This window comes from Oncorhynchus mykiss, chromosome 16 (assembly GCF_013265735.2).
Source record: "Oncorhynchus mykiss isolate Arlee chromosome 16, USDA_OmykA_1.1, whole genome shotgun sequence".
NCBI lineage: Eukaryota > Metazoa > Chordata > Actinopteri > Salmoniformes > Salmonidae > Oncorhynchus > Oncorhynchus mykiss.
Window position 1 is genome coordinate 16,062,734 of NC_048580.1, and position 24,459 is coordinate 16,087,192.

Consider the following 24,459-nt stretch of genomic DNA (forward strand, 5'->3'; position numbering starts at 1 on the left):
TCTGCTGCAGTGACAAAGACTTTCTTGATTTTCCTGTCCGGGTTGGCGCCCCCCCTTAGGTTCGTGCCGTGGGGGAGATCTTTGTGGGCTATACTCGGCCTTGTCTCAGGATAGTAAGTTGGTGGTTGAAGATATCCCTCTAGTGGTGTGGGGGCTGTGCTTTGGCAAAGTGGGTGGGGTTATATCCTGCCTGTTTGGCCCTATCCGGGGGTATTGTGTCTCCCGACCCCTCGTCTCAGCCTCCAGTATTTATGCTGCAATATTTTGTGTCGGGGGGCTAGGGTCAGTCTGTTATATCTGGAGTATTTCTCCAATCTTATCCGGTGTCCTGTGTGAATTTAAGTATGCTCTCTCTAATTCTCTCTCTGAGGACTTGAGCCCTAGGACCATGCCTCAGGAATACTGGCCTGATGACTCCTTGCTGTCCCCAGTCCACCTGGTCATGCTGCTGCTCCAGTTTCAACTGTTCTGCCTGCACCTATGGAACTCTGACCTGTTCACCGAACATGCTACCTTGTCCCAGACCTGCTGTTTTCAACTCCCTAGAGACAGCAGGAGTCGTAGAGATACTCTGAATGATCGGCTATGAAAAGCCAGCTGACATTTACTCCTGAGGTGCTGACCTGTTGCACCCTCTACAACCACTGTGATTATTATTATTTGACCCTGCTGGTCATCTATGAACATTTGAACATCTTGGCCATGTTCTGTTATAATCTCCACCCGGCACAGACAGAAGAGAACTGGCCACCCCTCATAGCCTGGTTCCTCTGTAGATTTCTTCCTAGGGAGTTTTTCCTAGCCACATTTGATTGATTGACTCTCTTCCTATTCACACTAATGACTACAATACACTCTAAGAGGCTGCACACAAGAGGCCACTTTACACTCAATTTGCAGACAATTCACACAAATAAGCATGCTGTAATCCTACATTTAGACTTTCATTGACTGTCCCCCAAAACATCTTGGGTTAAGATAGGTAGAAACGCATTGCAATACCACTGATTATGTGAAAGAATGTAGCCTCAAAGAATAAAAAAAGCAAATACATTTGGGATTGTTTTCCTCAGCTTGGCTGAGGAGGCCTCTTTGTTTAAATCACTACATTACCTGACTACCACCCCTTTCCTCTGGCTGACAGCTCATGCACACACACACACACACACACACACATGGTTATACTGCAGCTGGAGAAAGGCAAAGCCACTGGGATGGAGAGAACCTGCTCACGGCGTCCACTCTGCCTCCTGTGAAGAGGCCTGCTAGAACACATCAAGGAGAAAGAGGAGTTGCATCTGAAGGAGAGCTAACACAGCTACCAGAGGACAAGAGAGGCTTTCACAAGGAGAGAGAGGAGGGAGCGCAAGAGAAAAAGCGAGCGAGTGGACCAGGACCAGCACCAGCGGCTAGTCCGCATCTGGAGGGCGATCTCCACACATTCCTATGGATTCCTGCTCCCCTCCCTCCCGCCTCTCAATCGAACCATTAACAGACATGCACATGCATGCGCGCACAGACCCAGACACACAAACATGGAGACACACACACACAAGCAGATATGCTCACTCCAGTTGCGGTCAGTGCCCTTCAATTTTCATTTCTTCATGAGCATGGCCTTATTTCGATTACAGCATATTGGATGACTGTCATTCACATTCCATTCACCCAGTTCAATCTAACAGCGATAGGTTTAGGCTATTACATAATTCTCAAATTTTCCCTATACTCATCATGAAGTTGCTACAACCTAGCTTATGAATGTAAGTTTACAACGTAGGTACACACAGGTCGAGAGACCAATTTGATGTGACACACAGTGACACATGGACAGACAGTGACATTCAATAACCCCTTTCACACTCTTGCCTGCATCTAGCTGATCTCGGGTGTAATCATTAGTCCAACAGTTGCAAAAGAGAGTTTCTATTGGACAAATTCAGGTATGTTCATCCCCGTTTTGTTCCGTTTAAAAAATATTTCAACAGAATCGAATGAATTCACCCCTGATCACATGTAAACACAGTTCACTTTCATAGCAGCCACATTGTAATCCTTCTCACATCTCTCCTCTTCTCGCCTTTTCCCTTCACCAGTGGACTTCAATGCACAACACATCAACTATATGTGACCAGGTGAAAAAAACTTTCCAAACCATAACTGCTACACACAGCCTACACCGTTGTCACTATATTAACTAAAGTAACGTCCTAGTCAACATAGCTAATAGAACTAATGCGTTAGTAAACCCACTACAATCACACAGTAAAGTTACAGTGTACAATCAGTAAGCAGTTACACCGACGGGCCCTGGTGGCAATAAATTAGTAAAACCAAAGCTTATCTTGACTTGGAAGAGTTCCAGTGTTGTAGAAAGAGGAGGACGGGAAGCGCTACTAAGGTACACAATAGTACATTTTGGTAGATAGAAGGTGCTCTTTGGTAAAAGGGGTGAATTGGTTGTCAAAAAGAAAGGAGGACCAAGGCACTCTTCATATAATTAATTAAAATGCCTTTATTTGTATGGCATGTTCAATAGAAACAAGGTTTTAAAAATCTGATGCGTTTCGGCTGCATGGCCTTTGTCAGGGAGTGCAAAGAAATAATACAATGTCCTCTTTTGACAATGTCCTCTTTTGACAATGTCCTCTTTTGACAATGTCCTCTTTTGACAATGTCCTCTTGACAATGTCCTCTTGACAATGTCCTCTTGACAATGTCCTCTTGACAATGTCCTCTTGACAATGTCCTCTTGACAATGTCCTCTTGACAATGTCCTCTTTTGACAATGTCCTCTTTTGACAATGTCCTCTTTCTTTTCAAAAGAGAACATTGTATTATTTCTTTGTACTCCCTGACGAAGGCGATGCAGACGAAACGCGTCGGATTTTTAAAACCTAGTTTCTATTGAACATGCCATACAAATAAAGGCGTTTTAATTAATTATATGAAGAGTGCCTTGGTCCTCCTTTCTTTTTGAGTTCCAGTGTTGTGTTGGATAGTGATAGCCAGCTAGGTAACATAGCATCATTCTGTTTGAGCAGCGTGTTTGAGTTGGCTAAACTAGCTAGCTGCATTTGCTAAATAAGTAAGTGAAACTGAAAAAAAAAATGAAATTCAGTCTCTTGCTTCTCCATTTTGGAAGAAATTAATTTGTTCAAAACTGCTTCTCTGTCTCTGAGTCAACTACTCTCCACATTTTATGCACTGCAGTGCTAGCTAGCTGTAGCTTATGCTTTCAGTATTAGATTCATTCTCTGATCCTTTGATTGGGTGGACAACATGTCAGTTCATGCGGCAAGAGCTCTGATAGGCTGGAGGACATCCTCCGGAAGTTGTCATAATTACTGTGTAAGTCTATGGAAGGGGTGAGAACCATGAGCCTCCTTGGTTTTGTATTGAAGTCAATGTACCCAGAGGAGGACAGAAGCTAGCTGTTGTCCAGCTACACCATGGTGCTACTCTACAGAGTGCCATTAAGGCTACTGTAGACCTTCCTTACAAAATAATGTGTTTAAATCAATTATTTGGTGACGATACTATATTTAGTATAGTTTAATCTAAAAAGGATAACTTTTTTAATTGTTCTCCCTTCCTCCTCTGAGGAGCCTCCACTGTCATCCTCGGAGGCTCATGCATTATTTATAAATTAAATATGGAGTACCAGTGGTGGCCACCGGGTGGTAGCAGCACACAGCAGAGAGCCGGGGCCCAGACAAAGCAGAGCAGCCAGGCACAAATACGGGCTGTTTTGTCCTCCTCATCCCCACAGAGTAAACAGTGCTTTCTCAACGGGAGGAACAAGTGATGCTCCTGTCTACTGACCACATGGTATGTGGAGGAGGATTATGATGACACGCACAGATAAACGCACACATCAAATCCCAGGCTCTTACGACCAAGACCTAAAGCAAGGGCATCTGATCGTGGTCGAACCATTAACCAGATGTGTCTAAATCCTAAAGGAGCTGTGGGCTGTGGCCATAAATATAGGTCACATTAAACAATAGTGTAGACTCGGGCCTGGGTGATATGGTGACAAAGGTGATATCTACACAGTGTTGGAACACAGGTATGGAAGGCAGTTGTGGTATAAGTCTCTGTTTTCTTACCTGGCACTCTCAAATGTGGCAGATGAGGTCTTTCCTATGGCTCCAAATCCTACACCCACAGCCAGGCCCTCTGCAAGAGAACACACACAGCCATGGAGGTTAAATATGTGCGTGTGTTTGTGTATGTGAGAGAGAGAGAGACAGCCAGAGAGAGAGAGAGACGAAGACAGAGAGAGAGACAGAGAGAGAGAGAGAGAGAGAGAGAGAGAGAGACAGAGAGAGCGACAGAGAGAGAGCGAGAGAGAGAGCGACAGAGAGAGACCGAGACGGAGAAACCGGTAGAAAGAGAGCGGTAGAGAGACATAGGTAGAGAGAGAGAAAGACAGAGAGGGAGAGAGACAGAGGGAGAGAGCGACAGAGAGAGCGGTAGAGAGACATAGATAGGTAGAGAGAGAGAAAGAGAGAGCGAGACCGAGAGAGAGAGGGAGATTGAAAGAGCATGGACATGTGAGAATAGGTAGGGAACGGTTATTAAGAGCTGGTGAGTCAGAAAGTACAGTCAGAGTTTTTCGAGCTGCTTGGCTCATCAACCAGAATGAATAAGAGTCCACATCTATATTGAGTGTACTATTGAGAGTAAGAAGAGGAGGAAGGCAGAAAGAGAGAGACAGCTCTCCGTCTTCTCTGTCTACTGAAGGAAAGTCGAGTAACACCCGCAGCAGGACAGACAGGATCCATGCCTCCAGGCTATTCACAATGAAGCGTGCTAAAATATAATAGATTTATCAATGAATGACTATGATTTCCTAGTCTATCAAATCTAATTCTCTCACTATGAGCGACTGGGTGCGTGCTGAGTGTGCGATATAGTCTTGCACGAGCACCCACTCTCTCTCTCACTTACGCTGGTGTGAGCATGAAAGCACGCACACACTTGTACCAGCAACCAACTCCCTCTAATTGGACACAGCAGCTTCCAGCTGGGCATCTCTCTCCCTCTTTTCCCCCTCCCCTCTCTTCTTCCTCACTTCCTTCCCCCTTTCATTTTTAACACTTGGATACAAATACAGCTGAAAAGGCCACAGGTTAGACTGACAGCCGTACACAAACACAGGTAATGATACTCCTAAAGGTCTGTGTGTGTGCGTGTGTGTAAAGCCTGGCTGAAAAACACACACAGAGCTCCATACTTCACTCCCTGCACTGACTGGTAGCCTACACCATCAGTGGCAAATTCCGTAGGCCCGCTCTCTCTCGCAGAAAAACATGAAGCCTGCAGGAGTACTGTATTAATACCACCTATAGGTCCTAGTAGACTATAGTATTGTATATGGAATTAAGAATATATAATATATGGATGAGTAATTTCAGAGCGGCATAGACTAAGATACAGAAGAACAGAACACAGTATATACAAATGAGATGAGAATGCAAAATATGTTTCAAAAAATAAATAATAATAAAGTAAAGTGACTAGTGTTCCATTTATAAAAGTGGCCAGTTATTTCAAGTCCGTGTGTATAGGGCAGCAGCCTCTAATGTGCTAGGGATGGCTATTTAACAGTCTGATGGCCTTGAGATAGAAGCTGCTTTTCAGTTTCTTGGTCCCAGCTTTGATGCACCTGTACTGACCTCGCCTTCTGGATGATTTGGGATGAACAGGCAGTGGCTCGGCTCGTTGTTGTCCTTCATTATCTTTTTGGCCTTCCTGTGACATCTGGTGCTGTAGGTGTCCTGGAAGGTAGGTAGTTTGCCCTAGGTGATGTGTTGGGCAGACCGCACCACCCTCTGGAGAGCCCTGCGGTTTCGGGCGGTGCAGTAGTCATTCCAGGCGGTGATACAGCCCGAAAAGGATGCTCTCAATTGTGCATCTGTAAAAGTTAGTGAGAGTTCTAGGTGCCAAGCCACATTTCTTCAGCCTCCTGAGGTTGTTGCACCTTCTTCACCACACTGTCTGTGTGGGTGGACCATTTCTGTTTGTCAGTGATGTGTACGCCGAGGAACTTGAAGCTTTCCACCTTCTCCACTGCAGTCCACGATCATCTCCTTAGATTTGTTGACGTTGAGTGAGAGGTTATTTTCCTGGCACCACACTCCAAGACCCCACACCTCCTCCCGGTATCATCATTTTCGGTCAAACCTATTACTGTTGTATCGTCAGTTAACTTGCTTATAGAGTTGGAGGCGTGCTTTGCTACACAGTCATGGGTGAACAGGGAGTACAGGAGGGGGTTGAGCATGCACCCTTGTGTTGTTTCCTACCTGGACTGCGCATGCTCTGAGGATGCGGCTGGGAATGCCGTCTGGCCCAGCAGCCTTGCGAGGGTTAACACACTTAAATGTCTTACTCACGTCGACCACGGAGAAGGAGAACCCACAGTCTTTGGTAGATGGCCACGTCGGTGGCACTGTGTTATCCTCAAAGCAGCCATTAGCCGTGGTACATTGGCCGTATACCACAAACCATCCTACTTTCGGCAAATCTGACCACGACCCCTGTGGTCAGATTTGCTTAAGTTTAGCATAGTTACAGTGCATTCAGAAAGTATTCAGACCCCTTGACATTTTCCACATTTTGTTACGTGTCTTTTCTTTGGCATCATTCAAGTGAATACTTTTTTATCAAATCAATTCTCTGTAATTATTATTATGTGATTAAACTAATCATGTGAATGTAATTAATTAGGAAGTCGGGGCACCAAGGAAAATCTTCAGATTACAAAGTTATAATTTTCCTAATAGATCTCTTCAGATATATAAATATCTGATAAATTAGTCTTCTAATTAATCAATTATTCTTTACCTCACGTTAGTCTCATTCCAAACGTCATAAATTGTTGGTTATCTGCACAAACCCAGCCTTTACTATGAATCATCCATACACCAATTGGCTTAATCATTTATTTACTAACTAACTAAATAATCACAGAAATGCATTAACAAACAGTAGATATGGTTACAAGGAAATTATAGGGGAGGTTCCCTAGTGGGCTAAGCTGATATGACGGCTTGGTGGACAAAGGAAAGAGGGTGTGGACTGAGAAGGGCAGGAAAGATAAAAGGAATCCCTACACAGTTGATAATTATATTCATTGAAATGCTAATCCTTTGCACATGAACACTAACTCATTCGGAAACAAATTGCAATCACTAAATATTTTCGCTCAGTGTGTCGTCTTTGTTGGAATCGTCCGTCTTTCGGTTGGAAAGTTCATCCACGCATCACTCTCTGCTTCCTTGAAGTCTTTCGTGGTTAGAATGGACACTTCTTCAGATTACCATTCAGAAATGTTCTTATAGATAGATGTTTCGGCAGTTGTCGGTCTTCGCATCCAATGGTACATCATTTCTAGCTGCAGACTAGTAGTTAGTATCTACGATTTGCATTTATTCTGTCGGGATCGATAGTCTCAGCGTTTAACCATTTCCACCCATGTAGCCAATGCTCCACGTGGTTTGGTTAGGAATTCAACAACCATTACAACCTTAGCTTATACTGAGGTTTTTGTGGTCTCTACTCAAACCTTTGCCCCCTCGGTGATCGAGGTACGCATGGTCTGAAGAGCATTTCTTCAGATGGGTTTTTTATTCCTAGCAGTAGAAAAGGGCTGACCCATGAGCCAGATCATGTCGGTGCTCATGGAGACGGGCCAATGTCTTAGTTAAACTTTAAAGGGAATACAATTCTCTCACATTAACAGTTTAAAATCACATTACATAATTTTGCAAATAGTTTCATCTTTACTCATTCATTTTATACAATAACTAGACGCAAACCTCATAACGCAGGCTCCTGTATAAACAGAGTTATGGTAATGTGGCTGTATTGTCTTTCATGAGGTCACAACATGAAACAAAATGGACAAAGAAGTAGCTGGCTTCTCCACCGACCGTTTACACATTCTCCAAAACATGGATATTGTTCAGTTCTCAAGTTCTGTGATGTAGAAGAAGTTCCTTTGTTCTACTGTGAAACTCTCTCTCTCTCTATACTGCCTGGCCAGGAAGAGAGAGTCTCTTCCAGGAATTTACGACCTGAGATAACAGAACCTGGGTGTAGGAGGGAGAGACAGAGAGAGGGATAGAACTCACTATACCCAAAGAGGGCCACGTCATGACATACGTTACAGCCTAATTCTAAAATGGATTAAATCGTTTTTTCCCCCCCACTCATCAATCTACACACAGTACCCCATAATGACAAAACAAAAACAGGTTTTTAGACATTCTTGCAAATTTATTACAAATAAAAAACTGAAATATCACATTTACATCAGTATTCAGACCCTTTACTCAGTACTTTGTTGAAGCACCTTTGGCAGTGATTACAGCCTCAAGTCCACTTGGGTATGATGCCTACAAGCGTGGCGCACCTGTTTTTGGGAGTTTATCCCATTCTTCTCTGCAGATCCTATTAAGCTCTGTCAGGTTGGATGGGGAGCGTCATTGCACAGCTATTTTCAGGTCTCTCCAGAGATGTTCGATCAGGTTCAAGACCGGGCTCTGGCTGGGCCACTCAAGAACATTCAGAGACTTGTCCCAAAGCCACTCTTTGGCTCTGTGCTTAGGGTTGTTGTCCTGTTGGAAGGTGAACCTTCACCCATGTCTGAGATCCTGAGTGCTCTGGAGCAGGTTTCAATCTTGGTTTCATCTGACCAGAGAATCTTGTTTCTCATGGTCTTTGAGTCATTAGGTGCCTTTTGACAAACTCTAAGCAGGCTGTCATGTGCCTTTTACAGAGGAGTGGCTTACATCTGGCCCCTCTACCATAAAGGCCTGATTGGTGGAGTGCTGCATAGACCTTCAGGAAGGTTCTCCCATCTCCACAGAGGAACTCTGGAGCTCTGTCAGAGTGACCATCGGGTTCTTGTTCACCTGCCTGACCAAGCTTGGTCCTTCTCCCCCGATTGCTCAGTTTGGCCGGGCGGCCAGCTCTAGAAAGAGTCTTGATGGTTCCAAACATCTTCCATTTAAGAATGATAGAGGCCACCGTGTTCTTGGGGACCTTCAACGCTGCATACATTTTTTGGTACCCTTCCCCAGATGTGTGCCTCGACACAATCCTGTGTCAGAGCTCTACTAACAATTCCCTCGACCTCATGGTTTGGTTTTTGCGCTGACATGCACTGTCAACTGTGGGACTTTATATAGACAGGTGTGTGCCTTTTCAAATCATGTCCAATCAATTGAACTTACCACAGGTGGACTCCAATAAAGTTGTACAAACATAAAAAGTGATTTCAATGTTTTATTTTTAACACATTTTCAAAAACGTATAAAAACCTGTTTTGCACGTTATCTTTATGGGGTATTGTGTGTAGATTGATGAGGGGGAAAAACAATGTAATCAATTTTAGAATAAGGCTGTAACGTAACAAAATGTGGAAAAAGTCAAGGGGTCTGAATACTTTCCGAATGCACTGTATATACAGATGAACAACATTCCAAGCTTCAATGAAATATCTCATGTTCCATTGAGGGGCTTCATTCCAATCAGTGCTTTCATGTCAAGTCAAGATCCATTTCACCCCATCATCCCATTGCCTGATTTACTAACGAGCTCTTTAATCATTGGTAATTGGCGTTTTTTTGGTTGGGGCAGGTGATGAATATTCCCTCAGATTGAAATACATACGATATTCAGATAAGGCCATTACGGATGCATAACAGATCCATTTCAGTGGGAGGACCCCACTCTCCATCAGTTTCAATCGGCTGCTCTGGTATGGGCTTGTTGGAGCTGGAGGAGCCATTAAAAACTCAGGCAGGGGGAGTAATACCTTCATTTGTCACCATATGAGACATTAGGAGGGGTGCTGCCTGGGGGGAGGATCAGTCTAGCGTCACAGTGGCACAGAGAAGGCGGTGAGTTTGATGGGGCGGAGGGGGTTGGTCTTTCCCATGTGGGAACCATATTTCAGTAATCAGCTTTCTACAGCAGTGTTAATAAAGTACATGCCTCGAGGACCGCAGGGGCGATCAGGGAAAGATTTAGACCAAAAATATAAAGAATTGTATACTATTCCAAGACATATGCCAAGCTTTTTGAGAAGATGTACAGTACCAGTCAAAAGTTTGGACACACCTACTCATTCAAGGGTTTTTGTAGAATAATAGTGAAGACATCAAAACAATGAAATAACACATATGGAATCATGTAGTAACCAAAAAAGTGTAGATTCTTCAAAGTAGCCACCCATTGCCTTGATAACAGCTTTGCACACTGTCAACCACCTTCATGAGGAATGCTTTTACAACCATCTTGAATGAATTCCCACATATGCTGAGCACTTGTTGGCTGCTTTTTCCTTCATTCCTTCGCTTTTCCTCCAACTCATCCCAAACCATCTCATTTGGCTTGAGGTCGGGTGATTGCGGAGGCCAGGTCATCTGATGCCGCACTCCATCACTCTCAAATTTGGACTCATCAGACCAAAGGACCAATTTCCACCCGTCTAATGTCCATTGCTCGTGTTTCTTGACCCAAGCAAGTCTCTTCTTCTTATTGGTGTTCTTTATTAGTGGTTTCTTTGCAGCAATTCGGCCACGAAGGCCTGATTCACACAGTCTCCTCTGAACAGTTGATGTTGAGATGTGACTGTTACTTGAACTCTGTGAAGCATTTATTTGGGCTGCAATCTGAGGTGCAGTTAAATCTAATGAACTTGTCCTCTGCAACAGAGGAAACTCTGGGTCTTCCTTTCCTGTGGCGGCCCTCATGAGAGCCAGTTTCACCATAGCGCTCAATGGTTTTTGGGACTGCACTTGAAGAAACGGATTGACTGACTCATGTCTTAAAGTAATGATGTACTGTTACTTATCCTTACTTATTTGAGCTGTTCTTGCCATAATATAGACTTGGTCTTTTACCAAATAGGGCTATCTTCTATATACCACCCATACCTTGTCACAACTCAACTGATTGGCTCAAACACATTAACATGAAAATAAATTCCACAAATTAACAAGGCACACCTGTTAATTGAAATGCATTCCAGGTGACTAACTCATGAAGCAAGTTGAGAGAATGCCAAGAGTGTGCAAAGCTGTCATCAAGGCAAAGGATGGCGACTTTGAAGAGTCTAAAATATAAAATATTTGTATATTTGTTTAGCCCTTTTTTGGTAACTACTTGATTCCATATGTGTTATTTCACAGTTTTGATGTCTTCATGATTATTCTACAATGTAGAAAATCCTTTTTTTTTTAAACGTTTAAAAAAAAAACTCTAATGTATGCGTGTCCAAACTTTTGACTGGTACTGTAAGTTTGTTGACTCACTAGCAACATTTAACGAAAGCGAGTTGTGTGTAGTTGAGCGCCTGGCATTGCTATTACCATGTTGACAAGGCGAGTGGAGAGACTCTTCAGACTCTTGTGCCATTCAGCGACTGACTGAACAGCCTTGTGCTTGGGGGAAGTAACCACCTTCACATTTGATGTGTCATACATGACAGCAAAATAGAGGGTTTGTGGATCTAATTCCATTATGGATGGTGTACTCCTGGGAAAGGTGCAAAGTTCAACTTGACTTAAGTCCCATGGCCGATAGAACTATTAGTAAGAGAGTGGGACTTTACAATAGATCAACGTGCTCCGAAAAGTGGCCACTTTGCTAATACGGCTAATCTGCTAATCTTGTGATACTCTAAATGCATTAAATACCGCCAGGTAAGTGTGTGAGAGTCACTGTGGAAGCGACGTTTAATAGCATCCAGTCAATCATCGTTATCATTTTTGTAATTTATTACAATCCCCATTCACAGAAATGTTGGTGTCCCATTCTCTTTGAAAAGCCTTCACACTCCTGTCATAGCGCTGTCGCTAGGCTATCATAAAAATGTCACGCTGTCACCATAAAGTGTCAGAAACTGCCATAAAGCTGTCATACGGCCGTAATTATTCTGTTATAGCGCCGTCTTCTTGCCTCTACATAATAAGTGTTGACAAGGTCAGAATGACTACAGAAATAGCACAAAATCATCTAATTGAGTTTGTGTGCTAGAAAAGGCTTGCCTGACGACTCATCCTGATTTTCATTCCGCTGCTCTATCGATCGCTAGACACATTGTCTGAAACTGCCATCCTCGAAATTGATGAGGGGCGTTGTACAAAACAAATTCATCAGCGATTGGATCGTCTCCAACCAATCAGACTATCATAGTTGGATAACGTCATCATGTAGGCTGGCTCAGGCCCAACCCAGCGGTTTCTGGGACCAATCAGAGTGGTCAGAATGTGTTCACATTCTACAAGATGTCCAGAAAGAAACACTAGTGGGCGTGGTGTTTTGGCCCGGTGGATGGGTAGTCAGGTTAATAAAAGACTGGAGTTGGCAAAGAAGTGTGAAGCGAAGAAAACTCAATGGTTTGGTTAGAACATCTCTAATTAGCTAGAGAGTTGAAGAGAAGCCGGCAAACAGACATGTGCATCTTCAAAGCGGTAGAGAAAAATTGCCCGTAATAGGCAATATGCCATTCTAGGCATGTTAAAATGGCTGAGGTAGCCGCAAAAACATGTATATAGCTTAAGTGCCCTAATGCATCAGCTATGAGGGGATACAGAAATAAACCATTCGGGAAATGAATTATAATGGTTTCCTATCAGCTCTCATCACTCCACACTCCTTTTCTAGGGAGGGGTGGGATTATCATGGCTGGCTGGCTGGCAAGGCTGGCAAGGCTGGCAAGGCAGGCAGGCAGGCAGGCAGGCAGGCAGGCAGGCAGGCAGGCAGGCAGGCAGGCAGGCAGGCAGGCAGGCAGGCAGGCAGGCAGGCAGGCAGGCAGGCAGGCAGGCAGGCAGGCAGGCAGGCAGGCAGGCAGGCAGGCAGGCAGGCAGGCAGGCAGGCAGGCAGGCAGGCAGGCAGGCAGGCAGGCAGGCAGGCAGGCAGGCAGGCAGGCAGGCAGGCAGGCAGGCAGGCAGGCAGGCAGGCAACAAAAACACTTCCATGTACAGTAAATAACTTCGCTCTCGGCTTCCTGTGTTCTCTCTCTGTGCTCAAAGTTTACTGTATTTAGTTGATGTTGAAATTGAAGTTTGCTGGTTTTCGCTCAAGCCCTGTCAAAACGGCTGTGTATGTGTACGCTCAAGCACAGGCACACACACAGTCAGCATGGAAAACAGAGGTGTAGAGGAATATGGGAGAGAATACTTAGTGAACTACTGAGTCAAGACAAATGATCTACAACTGTATCTAAATGTGCCTCTTTCAGTGTAAGTTAGAGTAAACATGAGGACATGGCTTGGAGATAAAAGGGAAGTGGACACGTTACTAGGATTGGGCGGTATACAGTATATACCGTATACCGGGGTATTTGGAAAAAGCCACATGATGGTTTTTCAATGCCGTTGAAACAATTTCTTTGAGGTTTTTCAATACATTTGAATATTTGCAGTCAACTTGTGCAATGCTTTATGAGATAAAGCAGATTGCGTTCATTTCACCTGTCACATTATGAAGCTCACCGTAGTTCACCAGAACAGTTGAGCCAGTCACATTATGAAGCTTACCGTAGTTCACCAGAACAGTTGAGCCAGTCACATTATGAAGCTTACCGTAGTTCACCAGAACAGTTGAGCCAGTCACATTATGAAGCTTACCGTAGTTCACCAGAACAGTTGAGCCAGTCACAATATGAAGCTTACTGTAGTTCACCAGAACAGTTGAGCCAGTCACATTATGAAGCTTACCGTAGTTCACCAGAACAGTTGAGCCAGTCACATTATGAAGCTTACCGTAGTTCACCAGAACAGTTGAGCCAGTCACATTATGAAGCTTACCGTAGTTCACCAGAACAGTTGAGCCAGTCACATTATGAAGCTTACCGTAGTTCACCAGAACAGTTGAGCCAGTCACATTATGAAGCTTACCGTAGTTCACCAGAACAGTTGAGCCAGTCACATTATGAAGCTTACCGTAGTTCACCAGAACAGTTGAGCCAGTCACATTATGAAGCTTACCGTAGTTCACCAGAACAGTTGAGCCAGTCACGTGTGTTTGTTTGTTAATGGCACAACGGGAGAAAGCGGGAGCGGGTGAGTCCAGCTGTCTCTTGACAGGGGTCGCGTTTTATATTGAAAGTCAAGTGTTTTATTGCTTCAATAGAGTGATCAGGGACGTGCAACTATAGTTTTCCTTCACAGAAAATACATTAGTGCAACGAATTCGGCAGGAAATTGCTTAATTTTCATCAGATGATGACAAAAGTACAACGCTATTTGCCTGGCAGCCACGCAAGTAAATGAGCTTACAATGAAATAGCAAGGTCTTTTTTTGTAAAAAGACCATCATATGGCCATCATATTTCTAATGTTTAGGCCTATCATAGAAAGAATTTAGCCAGCTACATTTCCTACTGTTTTGCTTCAAGTTAATCTTGCACTATACTGGGGAAAAATAGGCTGGCTACACCGAGAAAAGTACCAGGAAAAAGTAGCTACACATCAGTCAGAGCGCTGTCTGCTGAATGCCCAATCATTAATTCTTATCTGAGTGGAGAAGTAAAACTGAAGCACAAATTTAGTCTGATGCCGAGCAGAAATTACAATAAGAAGCATTTTAGATCTGCGTTTACAAAATGCAGCAAGATAGTTTTTTTCCTGAGTGAAAGAAATGCAGAATTACGAGTTAACACGACCCCTATTTAACTTGCTATCTAACTAAGTAGCTGAAGTAATACCTTTCTGCCGTGTTTGAGACGTCAAAGCCCTTCGGATGACTTATTTATACAGCTGCCACTGCCATCTTGATTTCCTTGCATTTTTTTATCCTCTCCATTCTTGGCCCGTCTGCTCCTCCCCATCTTCTCTGAGCAGGCAGGCCCGTTGTCCTAGCGACTCCACACAGACACAGCATGTAGACATACTGCTGGAGAGCCAGTACTGTATGTATCTAAACTTTGTTCATTTGCACAATGTATCTTGTTCACATCTGCTTGTTAAAGTCCGAACGCCTACCGAGCGCCTACCTATATATGAATACAGTTATGAGCTTTATTACTTGTCTTCGCAATTCATTTACTTTTGTTTGCGCTCGTTAGCAAATTTAGCTAGCAGCCGCCATGGAATTCATTATTAATTATTTATTAATTATGCTAATTTTGTTAGCATTATGGTAATAGACGCCCAATGGGCTTTAGAGTTTTTGGTGCCCCCTTGTGTACTAAGCCTGATATACCATAAATCCCGGGGTGAGAGAAAGACGGAATGATGATATAAACATCTGGATACTGCCCAACACCACACTATACACTTCAGAGGTTGAGCTAAATCCAAAAAAGCTCTCGTAAACATGACTACAGATTAAGCCGTACAGCCGAGACTTCAAAGAAAAGGCCGCAGGCTGGGCGATAGTGAATCTACAGGACCAGAACGAGCTCATATGGAGTCTGGGCTCATCCTCTCTCTATCGGTCTTTACCTCCCCTCCCCTCTGCTCGCTCTCTCACTCCCTTTGATGGGATGTACTGACACAGAACCTATTCATTTGGCTCCTCATAATATTTTGTTAGGCTAGAATGCTCATTGTGAGTGTTATGTTGGAGGAGAGGGGGGAGTGTGTCTATGTGTATGTATGGGTTGGGGGTTGTGTGCATGCAAGCGAGCGTGATCCGTATTCACCACCGCTAGTCTTCAGCTGTCAATCACATAGGCAACTCTGCCAGAGGCTTGGTGAGCTCTCTGCGCACACACGTGCACACAAACCTCTCAGGGGAGGGACAGCTAGTAGCATAGCTTGGTGGGCTCAATGTGGGAAAGTTTAACAGGGGACTGGTGAAGCCTTCCCATAGTCAGTCACCGAGCCATTCTTCCATAACTAATACGCCTCAGAAGGGTTCTGTTCATGTCAGTCCAGTTCACACCAGCAGTCCAGACCAGCAGTCCAGACCAGCAGTCCAGACCAGCAGTCCAGACCAGCAGTCCAGACCAGCAGTCCAGACCAGCCGGGATGGGGAAACACTATACCAACGCAATGAACAGTCAGCCGTCTGGTCTGTCTGTCTAGTAAATGGTGTTGGATCGGAGACTGGGAAAATGTGATCAATCAACAGCTCACAGCTGACACGCACGGGAGCGCTCACATGCATAATTTTACACATTGCGTTGGATTAGCGTGATAGCATTAGCATGTGTACAAACAAACTACTGGTCCCCAAGTCCTCTCTCTCTGAGCCATCGCATTGCCTCACTGATCATCAGAGACCTCATATTTGCATGTACAGGACAAGCTAGTTAGGCCTCTATTTACCAATGTGAGCTGTGGAAACACATTTAACAGCTTGAAGGCCTATACTCTCACTCCAACAAAATCAAAACTGAATGGACACGATGTAGCCTGAATGCTAGGCAGGTAGCCTAGCGGTTAAGAGCGCTGGACCAGTAACCCGAAAGGTTTTTGTTTGAATCCCTGACATGACTAGGTGAACAATCTGCCAATGTGTCCTTGAGCAAGGCACTTAATGCTAAGTCTCTCTGGATAAGTGCGTCTGCTAAAGGACTAAAATGTAAATGTATATGCCTGTATCTGCACTGTTATTGTCACTACGGGTGTTGCTTCAAATGAATGCATTTCACCAGCTCTAATATCCCGTCACCCCTATAAAACTACACTGAATTGACGCCTTGTAACATGTCCTTGTCATGAAAACATGAAGATAAACCAGGATAATGATGTGTCTGTGTAGTCAATAGTGTATTGTCGCTACGTGTGCTGATTCCGATGACTGTATTTCACCAGGCATATTCATATGGATCAGCGTTCATCCGCACTTCCTGGAAAAGACCTCTTTGGGGTGTAATTCCCCCTACGTACAGACCTAGGATCAGCTTCCTCTCCCCGAATCCTAACCTTCACCACAACCGGTTAAATCTTAAAACTGACCCAAGATCAGTGTGTAGGGGCAACTTCACCCTACACGCCACTAAACTGCAAGCACATCCATTCACGCCGAGTCAGGTTAGACTGCCGGTGAACACAGGAATCAATGAAACTTCTCACTCTTTGGACAGTTTTTTTTTCTCATCCATATTTCATTAACACATGTGGACATGATATTGACGTGTTACCATTCCAAATACACAGTACCTGGGCTTTAGCTCTTTTTGTGTGTGTCTAGGACACACGTATCATTTCAAGCCCCCAAAAAACATATTTCATATGATAATATCCCTAAATGTATAGTTTTCCTGTTCTCCAATCAAGGATTGGCACCCAGTTCAGCCTTAGATAAAGATATATCTCACTCCTGTGTGGCTCAGTTGGTAGAGCATGGCACTTGTAACGCCAGGGGTTTGATTCCCACGGGGGACCAGTACAAACAAATACGAAAATGTCTGCACTCACTACTATTGGCTCTGGATAAGAGCATCTGCTAAATTACTAAAATGAAAAAAAAATACATATATATTCCTCCTCAAGTATTGAACAATGACTTCAACAAGAAAATCAATCCATCTTTCCATTTGTACATTCTCCCACAGCGGGAATTATTCATAGAGCCTGCATGGGCAGTCCCCCGCAACTCACGTGCACACAAACATGCACAGCCCCTATTACGGGGATGCTCCTGCCTCCAAAGCCTGTCAAATCTAAACACATGCGCTGAATACAACAGGTGTAGTAGACCTTACCGTGAAATGCTTACTAACAAGCCCTTAATTAACAATGCAGTTGAAGAAATAGAGTTAAGAATAGTCACACTCATGGCCTCTGAAATGACCTCTTTGAAATCACTGCTGCAGATACATCTCACTGCTCCCTCTGAGGCGTCGCTTCAGCAATATGGTGAAAATGTCACAAAGGCAATCTGTCACCATATTTCTGATTCCTAACAACCTAACCTATCCGATTCAGATGAACATGAATAACCTAGGGAAATATGATAGGGGCTAGGAGCTAGTGGCAGGGGAGCTAGTGGCAGGGGTTGGTTTGGGACTGAGCATTACAGACTGGGAGGTGGTGGGTTCTTCTTCTCACCTGGGATGTTGTGGATGGTGATCGCCACGATCAGGAGGATGATGCGCCTCCATCTGCTTCCAGTTTGCCCTGCCCCTTCCTGTTGCCGGCTGCCCACTTCCTGTCCCTCGGAATCTGAGGAACCAGCGTCGACGTGGGGGCCTTTCCGCCTCTGGTACACGTCTCCTCCGTTCTCAATCTTGTCTGTAAGAAAGACAAGACACAACATTTGGACAACATTGCTACAACATACAGTTCTTGCCAATTAAGCAATCTTTCAGATTCGTATACAATTAAGCACAATTAGTAATGGTAACCTTTTTTCAGAAAATTGGGCTCTATGAAAATTTCAAGTGAGACAGAGGTCTGATGAGAAGCTGACATCAAAACGGTTAAAATTAATGTTAAGCAAGTCTAACTAAACACAAATACTGTATTTTTAAATGATGTCGGAATGTTGGAGTGTGCCCGACTGACAGTAAATAAAAAATAAACATTCATCCCATCTGATTTTTTAAATATAAGATACTCCAGTTGTTCTTTGTAATTTTACTCAAGTATAACACTTGAGTACTTTTTACGTGGCAGGTAGCCTAGTGGTTAGAGCGTTGGGCCAGTAACCGAAAGGTTGCTGGATCGAATACCCTAGCTGACAAGGTAAAAATGTGTCATTCTGCCCCTGAACAAGACAGTTAACCCACCTGTTCCCCGTTAGGCCGTTATTGTTAAGAATTTGTTCTTAAAACTGACTTGCCTAGTTAAATACAGGTTAAATTAAAATTAAAATAAAAAATCCACCACTGCACTTTAGTACAATTAAAACCAGATACTTTTAGACTTTACCCAAGTTGTATTTTACTGGGTGACTTGAGTCATTTTCTTTTACGGTATCTTTACTTTTACTGAAGTATGACAACAGAGTACTTTTTCCACCACTGATCGGACCTAAACATTCATTTTTGTTGTCTAATAGCCACCACCAATCCCTCTTTCCCCTATTCCCCCCCTCCAACACTAATAAAGTCTTCAGAGCAGTGAGCCAGACGAGCAGAAGGCAATGTGGCAGCTATGCGTCATCAGTGTAGTACTAATCGACTTTTGATTACTCTAGGTAGTGGGTGTCCTTTTAAATCAGCTAAACTAAGATGACTTACTCTAACAGGAATGTTATTAGTTACTATTACATAAGTTACGTGAGTAGGGGAGATAAATAATGAGAAAAAGAGAGCAACTGGAAACAGATGAAAGGCTGGTCCTCAGAAGGATTCATGTCAGCATGGCTCTGTGCCCCCTAACTGGGGTGTAGCATATTCCCATATGGGGACATTAGCGCGGGTTAACCTAGCATATGAGCCGGAGAAACGCATTTGCATGTGGCTGCCAAGAGACGTCCACTGTGCTCGGGTGCCCACTTCTCTGGCTCTCATCTTGAAATTAGACTGGAAGTGGTCGGGAGACGGGGTTGAGTGTGTGTGTGTGTGTGTGTGTCAGGGGGCTGATTGATTACAGTGATGGGTTCCAGACCCCCACAGCCAACCCCTTTAGAGTAGAAACAAATCTATTCTATCACTAACCTACTAATCTCTCTGATCACTGGGAATAAGAGTCAGGAACACACGCGCACACAAGTATGCGCACACACACACAAACACACAAGCTTCATTGAATAGGGAACAGAGGGACAAAGACCCCACTTACCCACCTACACCGGGTAGAAGGACAAGATGACAGCCATGGTTTAGGCTACTATTACACAGGTACAAGAAGGTCTAACCCTCCTTGTGTAAATGCTCTCTTAGGGAGAAAATACTGGGATAAATGAGAGCACTTAGATCACCATGTTCTATCCTTACATATAGATTATTTGAGCTCAGAGTATATTTAGGCCTATTCATTTTATTATGAGTTGCTAAGGGAGAGAGAGGTAGGTAGGTAGGTAGGTAGAATAATATTAAAAGCTAAGGAGGAAGTACCAACCAGAGATAGTAGAAAATGATTCCCTCTTCACTTATCTGAAACTTAAAGTGTAGGAAGCATGAAGTTTCTCACTAAAGTAACAAAACAGTGTGGTCAAAGACTTAATAACATAGCTTACTTATTTCTGGATATCTTCAAAACTACCCACAATGCGCCCTTCCTCAACATCATATGGAGAATCTATTCTCTGTTAGCTAGCTTGAGTTGGCTAACGTTAGCCACTAGCCATGCAGACCAAGTGTTGGCCGTGGTGAGCTAAAATCCACCATTCATGAGGTATGATGTAAACAACCAATCAGATTCCCCACACGTGAGGGCCGCATGATCTCCGTGAAGTAGGCTTTTTTTTTTTTTCAACCTCTTTCCCCTCAACTGACTGACTGTGATCATTTCCCTCTGCCTGGAGCCTTCCTCCGATCGTAGTCTTATTGTTGACTCTTTCCCCTCAACTCCTGTGCCCACTGCCACCTCTGGATTATTGCCTACTTTTAGATTTACCTCACTATAGCTAGACTAATTAGCAGTCTAGGCTAGCTAGCAGGCTAAAATAACTAACTTTATCTGACTGGGTTGCTGGCTAAGATAACGGCATTTACCAGTAACATTATTTGATAACTGGTTAGATGGCATTATTTAATTCCAAACTTTGGTTTACTTTAATGTAGCTGTAAGATAGGTGTTGATAGCACTGCATGAGTCAGCCAGTCGCTAACGTAACATTAACAGGCTGGTAGGGTTAATGTTAGCAGGCCAGTTGGCTAGAAACCTTGCAAACTGATTTGTAACAATACATACGTAAAGTATTTGCTTAAAAGTTGGCAGAACATTTGATTGAAACCAGTAGTCATGAGTGAAACCGATTTGGTTTAATTTGAAGTTATTTCTGTTGGAGTTTACATTATAGTGTATAGTCTGGCTTGCCGGGTCCTCCATATTACGTCACACCCTCGCAAAAACATTTTCTGGCATGAATCCGGCATTCTGTTCACTTTTATGTAATAACTTGAAAGACAAAAGAGTGAGGTGTAACATTGCATTGGGACTATCGATGGTATACTAATGCAAATCTATATCTTACGTTTATGCTACCTACCCTTTAAAGGGGTTACATGTGAAATGCAGCACTCTCTTGGAAACTAGTTGAATTGCAAACAGACTTACTGTAGGCTGAATATATATATATATATATATATATTTAAATCTCCCCCTCCTGGATTTACTTCCCATCTCCAGAAGTTTAACTTGTGTGTCTTTTTACTTTCAGTTTTGAACACCAGCTTGGTTATTGAAAAGATATTTAACAGCGAATCAGATTGTACAATGATTCCCGACACTATACATTACTTTGTTATGTCACAAACTGAAATGAGGCGAACATTTTAAAATTTTAGCATCCATGGAATGGCCGAGCAAATTCTACTGCCATTGTTGATTCTGCTCGTGAGGAAATGACCATCTCCAGACACTGAGGGCTCATCAGGAGTGTGTGTGCTGAACGTCCCTGTGGATTCTATTTGGCGAGGTTTGATTGCCAATCTCTAGTACAGCTATTTTACCTGTCAATCACTTTGAGTGACAGATCAGTGGGACGTGCTCAACGGGAATATTAACACTAGTCTCTCATTCTGACCTTGACCGCGTGCACACACACACTCCCCTGACTCAAAAAACAATATTTTTTTCTCCACAGGCTAATGTGCCACGTATTACAAAGTGGGGGGGGGGGGGGGGGGGCACAACACAGACACATGACTAGAGTTCAACCACATTTAGGGAATCACTGCTGAAGATAGTGACTTTTATAAAAGACCTCAAATTAAACTGTATCGGGCCATGTCATCTCTCCAGGCTTACCGTGGCTGTCATCTCATCCTTGTGCCTTGACAATAACACACATGCACACACCTGAGATCCATTTTGAAATAAGCTTCTCCTACGCACGACCGCTTCACTGAGTGGGAAATGGAGAGACAGAGACCCCACCACCCCGTCTACACCGAGTAAAAGGAAAGTAATCAGGGGTCTACTCAGCCGTGCTTTAGCCTACTAGTGCATACTTATGAAAAGGGTCTAACCTTCCTAATTGCTCTAACATGAATCGCTTTGTGGACACAAAGCGATGAAGATACGTGGAGGGCGATGGCGATCAAAGTGAACATTATCCACGTGCGAGAAGCTCGGCTGAGCGGCTTTCACGTGCACGAGAGCCCCCCCGCCTGGATAGAATATCGCCCAGCATCTCTAGCTTAATTGAAAAAGAATGGACCACGCAGCCCTCCGCTTTATATACGTAAAGCGCTTAACAGTTGCAATGACTTCTCATTACTACACTGACACACTTTCCATTGACACATCGCCATAGAAACGGTTAGAAACTCTGGTGTTGTGTCCAGACCACTTTGGGAACGGATAGAAATGAAAGTAAACCTGCTGTTTGCCTTTTGCCCTATTTGGTGTTATGGGTATTGCACTGTCCCTGGGACTGTCGCTGGCACTGTCGCTGCATAGGCCTAATAACACGTGTATATGATCGATCATGTACTGTAGTACATTTAGCACTCACACCGCATCTCTCTATTGCTACCGTTGTACCGAACACCTTCAGGCTGATTGAGTGAGTGCCACAACAATCTCTCCCTATTGACGGGCAGACGCTCATCTACTAAGAGCTGAGTCTAAGAGAATGGAGAGGTCCTTGCTAAGTACAGTGCCTTCAGAAAGTATTCACACCCCTTGACTATTTCCACATTAAATTGATTAAATTACATTGAGATTTCATGTCTTTCATCTACACACAATACCCCATAATGTCAAAGGGGAATTTGGGTTTTAGAAATGTTTCCAAATAAATTCAAAGTGAAAAGCTGAAATGTCTTGAGTCAATAAGTATTCAACCCTTTTGTTATGGCCTAAATAAGTTCAGGAGTAAAAATGTGGTTATCAAGTTACATAACTTGCATGGACTCAACTTATGTGCAATAATAGTGTTTAATAGGATTTTTAAATGACTGCCCCATCTGTGTATACACAATTATCTTTAAGGTCCCTCTGCCGAGCAGTGAATTTAAAGCACAGACTCAACCTATGGGTGGCAAAGAAGGGCACCCATTGGTAGATGGGTAAAAAACAAACAGACATTGAATATCCTTTTGAGCATGGTGCAGTTATTAATTTTATACTTTGGATGGTATATCAGTACACCCAGTCACAACAAAGATACAGGCGTCCTTCCTAACTCAGTACCCAGAGAGGAAATAAACCGCTCTTGGATTTCACCATGTGGCCAAAGGTGATTTTAAAACAGTTTGAGTTTAATGGCTACGACAGGAGATAATCGAGGATGGATCAACAACATTGTAGTTACTCCACAATACTAACCTAATTAACTGAGTGAAAAGAAGGAAGCCTGCACAGAATAACAAATAAAAACATGCTTCCTGTTTGCAATAAGGCACTAAAGTAATACTGCAAAAAATGTGGCAAATTCATGTTTGTCCAGAATACAAAGTGTTATGCTTGGGGCCAATCCAACTCAAAACATCACTGAGTACCACTCTTCATATTTTCAAGAATGATGGTCATTGCATCATGTTAGGGGAAGGGAGTTTTTTTTTTATAAAAAAAAACAACTTTATAGAGCTGGTTCAGTCTGTTTTCCAACCGACACTGGGAGAACAATTCACCTTTCAGCAGAACAAGAACCTAAAACACAAGAACAAATGGACTAAAGTTGCTTACCAAGATTAAATTGAATGTTCCTGAGTGGCCTAGTTACAGTTTTAACATAAATCAGCTTGAAAATCTATGGAAAAACTGGAAAATGGCGTCTGGCAATGATCAACAAAAAACTTGCCAGAGCGTGACACATTTTTTTAAGAATAATGGAGAATTATTGTACAATCCAGGTGTTCAAGGCTCTTAGAGACTTACCCAGAAAGACTCACCGCTGTAATCGCAGTCAAAGGTGATTCTAACATCTATTGACTCAGGGTGATGAATACTTATCTAATCTATATATCGTTTAATTTACGATGAATAAAAAAAGCCACACCTCAGAGCCTGATTCCTCTCTAGGTTTCTTCCTAGCCACCATGCTTCTCCATCTTCATTGCTTTCTCTTAGGTGTTTTAGCCTGGGTTTCTGTATAAACACTGTGTGACATTTGCTGATGTAAAATGGCCTTTATTAATACATTTGATTGATTGATTGAAAAAGTCAAGGGGTACGAACACTTTCTGAAGGCACTGTATGTAGCTTTTAAAGGAGATACTTAGGATTGATCTCCAATCATCTCCTTTAGTAGGCTACACACTATCCTACAACTCACTTGTTTGCCATTTGGAAAATAAACTGCCCACATGAACACACTGCTGCTCTCCCTCATTTTGTTTGCCCACCCCCCATCCTTGCTTTTCGATTCCTACCTTGTCTTCTTCCCTCCTTCTCTCCCGGTCTTCCTCCCTCTTCCAACTAAAGC

At 43.3% G+C, this 24,459-nt stretch overlaps 1 protein-coding gene across 3 annotated transcripts in view; it reads right to left on the reverse strand.

Annotated features, from left to right (window-relative positions):
• Positions 1 to 24,459, reverse strand: part of LOC110491446 (zinc transporter ZIP11) — a 136,323-nt gene that overhangs the window by 18,490 nt on the left and 93,374 nt on the right. For all 3 annotated transcript variants that reach the window (XM_021564907.2, XM_021564906.2, XM_036946293.1), the window contains exons 6-7: positions 18,027 to 18,209; positions 4,113 to 4,182 (exon numbers count right to left, since the gene is read on the reverse strand). In XM_021564907.2, coding sequence (XP_021420582.2) covers positions 4,113 to 4,182; positions 18,027 to 18,209 — 253 coding nt within the window. The remainder of the gene's footprint in view (positions 1 to 4,112; positions 4,183 to 18,026; positions 18,210 to 24,459) is intronic.